This window comes from Cryptotermes secundus, unplaced genomic scaffold, assembly GCF_002891405.2.
Source record: "Cryptotermes secundus unplaced genomic scaffold, Csec_1.0 scaffold508, whole genome shotgun sequence".
Classification (NCBI taxonomy): Eukaryota; Metazoa; Arthropoda; class Insecta; order Blattodea; family Kalotermitidae; genus Cryptotermes; species Cryptotermes secundus.
In genome coordinates, this window is record NW_019733326.1 from 900,626 (window position 1) to 913,081 (window position 12,456).

General features: G+C 38.4%; 1 protein-coding gene across 2 annotated transcripts in view; it reads left to right on the forward strand.

Annotated features, from left to right (window-relative positions):
- Window positions 1-12,456, forward strand: part of LOC111868005 (serine/threonine-protein kinase PLK4) — a 54,934-nt gene that overhangs the window by 2,427 nt on the left and 40,051 nt on the right. For both annotated transcript variants that reach the window (XM_023858326.2, XM_023858327.2), the window contains exons 3-7: window positions 982-1,192; window positions 5,444-5,556; window positions 7,614-7,706; window positions 10,245-10,388; window positions 11,445-11,585. In XM_023858326.2, coding sequence (XP_023714094.1) covers window positions 982-1,192; window positions 5,444-5,556; window positions 7,614-7,706; window positions 10,245-10,388; window positions 11,445-11,585 — 702 coding nt within the window. The remainder of the gene's footprint in view (window positions 1-981; window positions 1,193-5,443; window positions 5,557-7,613; window positions 7,707-10,244; window positions 10,389-11,444; window positions 11,586-12,456) is intronic.

A 12,456-nucleotide genomic window follows, 5' to 3' on the forward strand; every position in this document is an offset into this window, starting at 1 on the left:
ATAATAAGGCTGTCAGAGCAGAGTACATAGTATGAAGCTTCTCATTATGTAGTTTAATTTATATTGTCTACAGCATTAATATCTGTGAGTTACACCCAAACATCTGTTTGTGCATAAAGAAGAACATGTATCTTTGCTAAATCAGTGAGAACAGATAGCCCTGCATGATGATGAACACCCAAATTTTGTAATAGTTGGCTGGATCTATGGCATTGTGGAAAAGAGAGTTAAGTTAAAAATTGGTAAAAATGAGAATTAGATCACATCCTTACTAAAACTTACATCTCTAAGCACAGTATAATTCAGTGACATAATGAATAATTTATACATGAAGTCAAGAGACTACAGCGCTGTCAAGTGTAGTTGGAGTGGGTAACTGTTTAGCACAAGGAGTATTGCTTCTCTCCAGGTATGATTTCATTCAAGATACTTCTCTGGTGCAAGGCCTCATATGTGATAGCTTCACTATTTCCTAGCTCTCACAGATGGTTTGTGTTGTGCTTGGATTATGAACCCCTTCTGAAACTGGCATAGTTGTCCAGAGATAAGGGCTAGCTGTGTCTATTGGACCCAACTGAGTAGGTTTTACCTGAAGATGGGGAGAGAAGCCAGTTCCCGAAATGCTGCGTTTTTTAAAAGAAACAGGACAGTTTTTAAAGAACAGACAAGATGGTGGATAATGTCCAACAACATATTAATTGTAACAATTTACCATCGTCACAAAATTTTAGATCTTATATGTATCATTGAGTTAAATACATTATTGCTTAAACATCTGAAGTTTTTATTCTTGACCCATAAAGTGACATTTCATGACTTAACTCTCTTTTTCATGACACTGCATAGGCATAGATACTAAGTACGTTAACAAAAAAGTTACATAATGCACTTACAGCTAGAGTTGTCCTGTGTTTGTGGTCTAGTATTTGTGTATGAGTGATAAGCATTCGTTGCATATATTCCGCACATTACTGCTTTCAGATTGACAAAAAGTTAATGCAGGCAGCTGGAATGGTAGGTCGAGTGCGCCAAGAAGTTGCAATTCATTCACGCCTCAAACATCCTTCAGTTCTGGAATTGTATACATTCTTTGAAGATGTAAATTATGTATACTTAATCTTGGAACTGTGTCATAATGGAGAATTACAGAGATATTTAAAAAATAATTCCTTGATATTAGATGAAGGGGAAGGTAAGGACGTAGCAAACAAAAACATCAGACTCTTTTGTCGGTTTAAGGTTTTCTTCCATTTGATGCATATTTCATGTGTTTGCAGCTCTGTCATCATGGTGTTACTTTTCGTCCACCATGGTTTTCTTCAGTTTTGTATTCAATTTCTTTACCCTGTTACAAGCACTGCTTGGGAGTTTCATTGAATTTGGTTACTGTTGAATCTCAATTTATTATTCAAAGGTGAGAGTAAAATAAAGTTCACCCTATGCTTAATTAATTAAACACTATGCCATGAAGGTGGGGGAGTGGAGTTATAGCTCCACTATTCTTGACCTTGGCACTAGATGGTGATGAGTGGTCAGCTTCATGCCCCTGCTGCTTTACACTCTGTGAAATAGCCCCCGGAACCCATTGAGTAGGAGGCTGGGAGAGCCCCAGAGCAGGTCTGAAAACTGGAACATTCAGAGGACATTTGTGAATTTAAGTTTCCTCTAAAATTTTGTTCAGTGCAGTCAGCAGATCTCTTGTGTCCTATTGCCTTAAATGGAGAGCTTCTGTGATTCAGTTTTTAACTGGCTCAAGATACACATCATGTAGAGAGTGGTTTGACCACTAGCTATGAGTGATTCATAATGGCTTCATTTGGGTACATGTAAATACAGTTAGTTAAAGAATTAATCAAGGCATGTACAGGCTGATAATTGATCACAGTACTATTCATTGGCCCTTTGAAGCCTGGAATTTAAAATACTCAGTTACTACCTCATAGAAGAAGCTCTTTTACAAAGTGCAAGCAGTTAGTGCTGCTTAGGGATGTAACTGCTGTTCATCTTGAGAATCACATGAAACCCATAAATGCCAATTTTTTATTATTAAAATGCATAAAAAAGGTGAAGCTATCCCTGTAACAGGCTGTACAGGCCCATATGTTTGTGAAATATTGAAGCTCCCACATTTTCTAGACAGTCGGCTCATAGATGGCAGTGAGGTTGTCAGCCTTACGTGCCAGCCACCTTTAACCCCTAGGAAGATTCCTGGTACTCATTTCTGTTAGAGGCTGAGTTGACCCCAGGGCCATAGTACATCTGGTAGGATTAGATCAATTGAAAAATCCCATGACCTCAACAGTAAATAATAAGCCTGCCACCTTCCAGCTTGTAGCATAGTACCTGAACCAACTACGCTGCTGTGTGACCCGTTAAAATGTGTAGTATATATAATAACCACTATTTTAAGCATTGAATCTTGAAATTGTTTCAGTTAAATGAAACACAATATAACCCAATGTAACATTATTTGAATGAAATGAAATTCAGTTTTATTGACATACTGCTTATTGTTGAGAATGTGATTCAGCCTATGAATGATTATGCCTAGAAGCTGCAAGCTCTACATGCTTCTTAGGAGCTGTAGCTTGTTGCTGTAGTGATACTTTTCCTTATTACCTTCAGTTTATCTTCAATTCCATCACTGATATGTCTTTTCCAAGGTGTAATTATAATATAGAATGTTCTTAAGAATAACAAATAAAGCATAAGTGAAGTGCAGTGTGCATACATATGTTTCAGCTAAACAACTTAGATTTGTTTTCACAGATAATACACCACAGGTTGTGTATGACTCAACATATGACATGCTCAGGTACAGGTCTTTCAAATTCACAGAAGAGCCTGGAGTAGAGTTTGTTTGTATATACAGACTGAACTAGGTGTTGCACCTCAGTGACACTCCAGTCTTGCCATCCAATATCAAAAGAATACAGATTTCAAGAATCTCTTGTAAATAACATTTTTTTTAGAAAAATGATGGCAGTTCACGACAGAGGGGATGTTGTAGAATTTGAGGTTCTTATAGCAGTAGTTATGCATAGTTCTGTCTTCTGGGATATAATGCCATGTAGTCCATTGAAAATCACCCAACTTTGCTTAGGAACATGTTGGCTCTATCTTCAGGGTCAAAAAATAAACCAAGCAAGAAACCAGCTTGAAGCAGGTAGCAAGCAAAGCTGGAAGATTGGACTCTTCGGAGGGACTGTTGTTGACAGACACACCCATTGACATAATTACTGCCATGTAGAACCACCATGTACACACATAATCTCTCAGAGCATCATTATGATTTTATGGTGCAAAGAGATACACCAGAGATAGTAGATGCTTTGAAGTGTCCATAAGGAATATGCGTATTAAATGAATCTATGGGGGAATGATTTTGGCTGCTTTTTCAATTTCTTAATCTATACCCAGTCAGTAGGACTCCTTGGACGAGGAATAAGCTCGTCACAAGGCCTCTAGCTACACAGGAGAACACAAACACAGAATAAACATACACAGACATCCATGCCTTGAGTGAGATTTGGACCCATGATCCCAGTGTTCAAGCAGCAAAGATATTTCATTCCTTAGACTGTGTGGACGCTGTGATTGGCGGGGGAGTGACTTTTTTAACAAAATTGAGCTTTTTCATTAAATAGGAGTTACTCAAAATTACATCAAGAAACTGTTCATCTTCTTGCAATATTTGTTGTATACTATAATTGTAGAGAGACTCATATTATATAAATAGATACATTTTATACTGAAATAAATACAATTATATGTCAGTAATAAATATATTCTAGAATAATTAATAGCATGTGAAGTAAACATTGTGGTTTTTCAAATTGGTTTCCAGCAGTGAGAAAATGCGAATATAAATTCTGAAGTTTTGAAAGCAGTGATTACCACATTCTAGTCTCCTGGTTTCTGACATTGTGCACTCTTGTGAATGGGTACCTCTCCTTACAATGTCACAGTTTAGATAGCTACAGCCTGAAGAAAATGTGAATAGTGATTATTGTTTTGACCATGGTCAGATAAATCAGTGTGTGATTTGTGGATGATAAAATATTTCTTACTCTAGATGGAAATTGATTAAATGCAGGAAAGTAATACATTGTGTAGGATTTGAGATGCCGATCACAGTGACAGTTCGGTCTAAGGTGTGAAGTGTCTTCATCCACTCGAGCACTTGGGTCATGGGTTTCGAATCCCACTCAAGGCATGGTTGTCTGTGTGTGTTTTGTCCTGTGTGTAGGTAGTGACCCTGGGATGGGATGATCCCCATCCAAAGAGTCCTACTGGCTGTATATAGGATTAAAAAACTGAAAAAGCAGCCAAGGTCCAAAGGACTATAGAGCCATAGAGAGAGAGAGAGAAAGAAAGGGATTTGAGGTTCTCACTACAGTGATTATGAAGAATTTTAACTTCTGGTATATAATGCCATGTGGTCTGTTGAAAGTCAACCGACATTTTGGAGCAGCTTGCCACCTGCTTTCATTACTCTGAATTGTTAGTTGACTTTCAATAGACTACGCAGCATTTTATCCCAGAAGGTAACTCTTCAAGTAATATATTGTTTATATTAGGATTTGACTCTAGCCCGAAAATATATACACTAACTTGGCAGTTCTTTGCACTGGTTAATACAAACTCAGGATATCACTTTAATGGGGATGAAGATTGAATGCAGTGAGTGACCACTGAATTTTTTCCATCCCTATCTCTGTCCCACTGCATGGTTGATGTTCATATAGAGAGATAGTGCTCTCATCTTTATTTGTGGATTAAATGTAAACTTTACTGGTTACTCTTTGTATCGTTTTAGTGTTTTGTAAGTTTGAGTTATGTGTTTTGTAGTCTTACTCATGGGACTAAGCCCTTCTTGAGGAGCCATCAATTCTGCAGCTACTGAAGAATTTCCCAGCATTTTGTGGAACCTGAAGGTTCATGAATGTGTTCACAAGGGATCTCCACTGGTTCCTATACTGAGCCAGATCAGTCCAATCCATACCATCCAATCCTATATCTCTAAGATCCATTTTAATATTGTCCACCCACCTATGCATTGGTCTTCCCGGTGGTCTCTTTCTTTCTGGCTTTCCCACCAATATCCTATATGCATTCCACTTCTCCCCCATTCATGCTACATGCCCTGCCCACCTCATCCTCCTTGACTTCATCATTCTAATTATACTTGGAGAAGAGTAAAAGTTATGATGCTTCTCATTATGCAGTTTTCTCCAACCTCCTGTCACTTCATCTCCCTTTGGTCTAAATATTCTCCTTAAGACCCTGTTCTCAAACACCCTCAGTCTATGTTCTTCTCTTGATGTCAGAGACCAAGTTTCACACCCATACAGAACCACAGGCAAAATTATAGTTTTGTATATTCTAATTTTTATGTGTTCTGTAGTCAGTGATGGTAATTCTGTGTCTGTTTTCTTTCCAGCCAGTCACTTTTTTTGTCAGGTTGTTCGGGGGCTGTTGTACTTACATTCACATAACATTCTGCATCGGGACATATCTTTGGCTAACCTGCTGCTGACCAAGGACATGAGAGTAGTAAGGACCACACTATTATATTGATATTAGTAAATAAATTTGTGCAGTGAACTCTTGATTGTCTATGGTAATCTAGGAATTCCCACTGTGCATGCTGCATTTGAACCTGCAGTTCATTTAATTATTAGTTACTGGTTGTGCTCTGATCATGAAACAGTGAGACTATCTTGCCACTAGAAGATAGTGATCATTTTTCAGCGGTAATATGTTTGGGGGCTCGGGGCTAGGAATAAAATAATAAAATAGAAAATTGAAATTGTGAGAAGATCCTGAGTCTACCACAAATCATTGTAAATCATCACTGATATATTTCAGGGAAACATTTAAATCATTACAGGGAGCTGTAATCAGTAACCGATGGGTTTTAAAAGTTCCACAGTTCATCCACAAAGTGGATAGTCTGCATGCCATCAGAAAATTGAGTGTCTGCTGCTTGCGTAAGCTGTGTTACACTGACATCTTCAGTGTTGACTGTGGAGAGAACTGGATTCTGAAGTTTTACAAATAACTATATATCATTTTACTTTTGCTTCTTGCTTGTAAAATGTTGGTTTCATAACTAAAGTTTTTCAAGTTCTGTTATTTTCTTTGTTTACTACTGAATGTTTAAGAATCTTAAATGAGTTTTGATTTTGAACTAATACTGTTTTAGTTTCAATGTGTTTTTTAAGTTAAATTGCTCTATATGTATGTTTAAATACAAGTAAATGTTAAAACTTTTAACTTTGATGTTACCAGATTGCAGATAATACTGATGAAACTGTGTTCCAGATTATCCATGCATAAATTATAGGAGTGTAGTTTATTAATGTCCCTCTTTTGGATATGAGTGCGACACTGTGGGGCACTTGTTAAGTTTGCTCGGTCCATCCATCCAAACACATGAAACAACTTGATAACCGCTGGACAGATTTCATAAAATTTGGTATTGGAGAATTATATGACAAATTGTCAAGCCTTCTCTATTTTAATTTGTGTTAGACAGTATTAATGGTCAGAATTAGTGGGATTTTGGACTTTGTTCATTGTTCAGTATTCTAAAAATGCAATGTTACAGAAACTGGATCTGTTTCTGTCCTCGGATGGGGGGAGGCACTCTTTTGGGTTCTTTAGACATCAATCACTGGCCATCCCATGTCATAACTACAGCTGTGTAAATACCTGAAACCAGGCTTTGTTGAAGGTGATAACAGGAAAATATGCAATAAAAAGTGTGATAAAGTATACACAGACATGGAACTAAAATAGAAATGGAGGTGAAAATTTCTATGCAACAGACCTAGCCAGCAAACTAAGTCCATGAAAACCAATGCAGAAGATCAACCCTTTTGAGCGGTCATTTAAATTCCGCTGCCGTGTCTCTCCGGNGGACAGAGCCCAAAGCCCAGTAATTCTGTGTTATACACCATCATCAGAACCCCTTAGAATCTAATATTAATGGTTGTTATACACGGAAACCTATATCTGCCTCTGTGTGTATCTGAAATGTAGCTAAGGAAGTATTCGCTGGATTGGAACAAATTAAGGGCAATAATGGAACACAGTTGACATACTCAGTACCCTTTTTTGACAAGTCTGACAGTGCTGTAGATAATTAAACAAATTGGATACTCTGCATACATTTCCAAATTTTTGTACACAACAGTCACAATAGTCTTGGATTATCCATGTGTTTGTACTCTTTGAGCATCTTTCCCTCTTCACTATCATGGATAACAAGGAATATATTACCAGACACATAAGTTAGGTAAGTATAATATGCTATACAGTTACATACTTACTTATATTGAGGCATTTTTTCAAAGTGATCCTTCATCCTATGTGATCGTGAGGCCGTAGCTTATTTAAGATTTTGTCACCTGGAACAGTTCCTTATGGAACCAAGTGACTGCTATGCCCCTGCCATAGGCAAAGTCTTGCATTTCATTCAAAATATAGGGTTGATAAAGGGTTAACCAAAACGTGGAAGCACAGTAGATCATTGAAGGTCTCAGTGCAAGGGCAGGATTATTGTGGTCTACACTTCACACATTCATTCAATGTTCCTTGGTTTACAGAAAATTGCAGATTTTGGACTAGCAACACAACTGTCCCGTGCAGACGAGAAGCATCTCACTATGTGTGGAACTCCAAACTATATCTCACCTGAGGTAATGTGAAAATGTTTTAGACATTGTAAATACAAACTGAAGAGAGCCCTTGAACTTCCTTGAATATGAAGAATACTATCTTCCGGGATGTGGCAGCGTGTGGTCCTAGGCAAGAACATGTTGTCCCCTCCTTCATTGCTGAAGAGTAACTCAACCAGCAGACTGAGCACTCTGCTTGCTTTTGTCCGGTTGCTTACGTGCCCTACTCTTCGGTCTGTGCTCCTCTGAAATGGCTCTGTTTCCTGCTTCCTTCTTGCTGGTCACTTGCCTGGCTTGCATTTTGAGTTTGAAGATGGAGCCTGTCAGTTGTTACAGAACATATCATACTTCTACCGGAATACTTGCAGTCATCCCACTGTGGGATCTTCAGCAACATCTCTCATAAGTATGATTTAATGAAGCGAATGGAATAGCAATATGTATGAACGTTTGTTGCCATATTAAAAGAATTGTTTAAGTTAAGGGTGCATTTTTGTGGGATGTGACATCATGTAGTCTTTTAGATGAATACCAACATTTTGGAGGAACATACTCTGCAACTTCACATTCCAGAAGGCTGCAGTCTTAACATATACCATCTGACTTAGGAGTTTTTGTGCTGTCTAAGTGCAATGTCATCCACTATTCTTTCTTCGTATTCCTTTATTGGACACTACCTGTTTCAGCCTAACTGGCCATCTTTAGGTGTACAGGTTGTTGTGGTTAAGGATTCTGCTGCTCACTGTAATGCTGTTTTGTTTCCTGCTATTGTAGTTGCTTCTGGTTGTGTTGGTTATTTGGGTTGCATGTGATTGCTTATGGTTTTGTTGGTTTGCTGGTTGTGGCTGCCTTGAGTGTTCTTGCTGGGGCAGGAGAAAATCGCATTACAGTGACCAGCAGAATCCTTAACCGCAACAACCTGTACACCAGATGGCCAGTTAGGCTGAAACCTATAGTGTCCAATAAAGGAATATGAAGAAAGTGGACAACATTGGTCTTAGATGGCATGAAAACTCCTAAGTCATATGTATACAGTGCAACAAGATGCTGAAATATAACATTATTAACATATACCAGCGTGAGAAGACTTCATATTTCATATACGAGGAACATTGTACAATGGAACTGCCATTTTATGTTCCTCAATTTGAGGATTTCCCTCATTTAATGTTCAATGTTAGTAATTCTAAATGAATAATTTCAGAGTTAAATTACTTCGATATACCTTATTTTCTTAATTTATTGTTCAAATCCATTGGTACACAAAGTAAACCTTAAATGCAAGTTCCACAGTGATTTGTATTGAAGTGCATATAGTATTACCTCTGCATAACAGGATCATAGTGCCAAGATTTTGGCCTTTTTATGTAAAGATTTGTTTTGTATAAAGTGTTGAGTATTGTAATTAATTTGTGATTTATGGTCATTTTGTGTATGTGACATTGAAAGTGTAGACATATATTTACAATTTAAACTATAAAGTAATACCAGGAATGATGGTGATCACTCTCTAGTAGTGCCATACACCTTCCATTACTTTGTTTTCTGCTCATGTGCATACACGTGTGTGTGTGTGTGCACATGTTAAAACAACAGGCAATGTTAATACCAGGATATTTGTCATTTAATACATGCACACATCTGTTAACATCAAAGATGTCCATGGTGAATAACAAATTACTAAATTCAAGATAAACAGGAGAATTTTAAAGTGGGGAAAAATGGACTGAGAGCCCAAAAATTGAAACACAATTTAACAAAGCCCTTTCAATAAACAACTTTAATGCTGAATATATGAATGCATATGTATGGTTGCTTTGAGATTTAGTTAATTGAGTTATATTTCAAATTATGAATAATGTTGGTAGATGAACAGTTTTTTTATCACAGTATAGGGATCCTATGGCTTACATGAATTTTGTATTAACACAATTTTCTAAGAAGTTTTTAAATTTAATTCTTTAGTGAGGGGAATATGGTAGCATAGTTTGTTGAGGTACTGTGCTACACGTCTAAAGGTCATGGGTTCAAATCGTGATTAGGTCATTGGCTTCTTCAATTGAGCTAATCCTTCCAGCTGCACTATGGCCCTGAGGTCGATTCAGCCTCTAACAGAAATGAGTACAAGGAATTTTCCTGGGGTTAAAGAGTGGCCGGCGCATAAGGCTGACAACCTCAGCACTATCTGTGAGCCAATTGTCTAGAAAATGTAGGAGCCTCAACGTCTTGCAACCCTATGGGCCCTCATTACCTTTGCCATTACCTATACCTATACCATTACTTTTTTTTTTTAGTGAAGACTGGAAGTAATATTACCTGTTTAAAGTGCAAAGGTGAGGATTCATAAAGAGTTAAAATAAATCATTAAAGTTAATTTAGTTACGTATTATTCTGTGATAATTAAATGTGGTGAAACAAAAGGCATAACAAAAATTACCACAAATTTTGAGTTAATTCTGCAACTCTTGATAAAGCAATTTCGTCATAATAGGTGGATGCCTGTGTTGAATGCTAACAAAGTTTCATATTTATACGTAGATGAAACATTTTGTGTTACAGGTGGCAACCCGTAGTTCACATGGGTTGGAGGCAGATGTTTGGGGCCTTGGCTGCCTGCTGTACACGCTACTGGTTGGGCAGCCTCCTTTTGACACTGATGCTGTCAAAAGTACCTTAACAAAAGTTGTGATGGCTGATTACAAGGTCAGGGTTATAGGTCAACTTATTCATGGACAGTTGTGAGCAATTGTTCGTGCAAACATCTAAACCATTTTTTCCTTCAGATAATCTTGTTTTTAATGATTGTCATTCAGAAAGGTTTAGGCTCGATATTTCGTAGTGGGTGCTACCCTTCTCTTTGGGTTTGTTACAGAACTCTTGGATGGTAAAATGGTAAATTCAAAGAAATCGTATTAAAGTTGGGTTCTTGCGCAGTAATTGAAAGTAACATTAAAATAGAAACCAGTGAAGAGTTCATTATATGCAGTAATCAAAGGGACAGATGGTCTGATTCATACAAAGCAACTGAAAATTGGAAAGTGATTTTAAATTTAGCCCAGATTTGGACTACTCTGTTGTACATAATTACTTTTTAACGTGTTATATATTCTTGATATTTATATCATGATGGCTGTGCCATAGCTCAAATGGTTAGTCGCTGGCTTCCCATCATGGTGGCCTGGGTTTGATCCCTGGTCTGGTCAGGTGGGTTTTGTGGTGGACAAAGTGGCACTGGTGCAGGTTTTCTCCGAGTACTTCGGGTTCCCCTGCCAATCTTCATTCCACTGATTGCTCCACAATTACCATAACCAATCATCTGGGTCTGGTACAATAGGCCAGAAGTGGCCGCAGTACGAGGGACTTAGTCCCACCCCACTAGCAATAAAAAAAATACTTCATGATCTTCTGGGTTGTGAACACCATGCAGGTTTTTTTGTGGCTACTGAGATTTTTAAGTAACTTAACTGCTTCCATCTTCAGGGTTGAAGTATGTAGGTCAAGGAACAGACTCAGGTATATAGGCAAGTTACAAGCAAGGTGAAAAATACAAGTGTTGCAAAGGAATGAACCTCTGAGGTTGCATTTAGATTCTGTTTGCCTCTTTCAGCAGGAGAAAACATTTGAAGGTATGTGTTCTAACAAGTTCTGAAGTTTTTTTTTTCAGGGGTGGGTGATGACTTTCCATCCCTGTCAGTATACATCTACATATATATTGCTACTTGTAAGACATCCTGTCTGCAGTTTCTGTTTTATTTGCAGGTACCATCACATTTGTCAGTTCCAGCAAGAGACTTGATTGATGCATTGTTAAAGAAAAATCCGAGAGAAAGGTTACAGCTTCGAGACATCATGGATCATCCTTTCATGAAACGCGGGTGTATGCAAGAATTGATACAGCAGGTATAGTTCTCCCTTGGCAAAGATAGAGCCAAAGTCGACATACTTACTTACGGTGCTGAGCCCTTCTTGAGGAGAAGCCAAATCTGAAGCTACTCAAGAATTTCCCAGCCTTTTATGGAACCTGAAGTTTCATTACCATGTTCACAAGAGCCCTCCACTGGTCCTTATACTGAGCCAGATCAACCCAATCTATACCATCTCATCCTATATCTCTAAGATCATTTTAATATTGTCCACCCACCTACGACTTGGTCTTCCCAGCGGTCTCTTTTCTTCTGGCTTTCCCACCAATATCCTATATGCATTCCTTTTCTCCCCCATTCATGCTACATGCCCTGCGCACCTCATCCTCCTTGACTTCATCATTTTAAATATACTTGGGGAAGAGTAAAAGGTATGGAGCTCCTCATTATGTAGTTTTTTCCAATCTCCTGTCACTTTATCTCTCTTTGGTCCAAATATTCTTCTCAATACCCTGTTCTCAAACATCCTCAGTCTATGTTCCACCCTTCATGTCAGAGGGTGGGTCCCTTGTCACCACAGCATGGCGTGTCCTCAGGTTGTGGATGGAGGAGACCCCCTCCAGGTTTGGAGGGAAGCTGCAAATATGTTGTATAAGTAGTCGCGGACAGCCGACAAGGGGTGGTCCTCCAGCTTGGGCGTTGGGCGTGTGGCTAAGAACTCCTCACCATAAAAAATAATCATGATACAAAAATGAACACAGAGCCTTGGACCTGGACAGATCCTTTGGTTAAACGACCTAGGCTGAAGAAGGCCGTGCCATAGCTCAAGTAGTTAGTTGCTGGCTTCCCACCATGATGGCCCGGGTTCGATCCCGGCTCTGGTCAAGTGGGATTTGGGGTGGACAAAC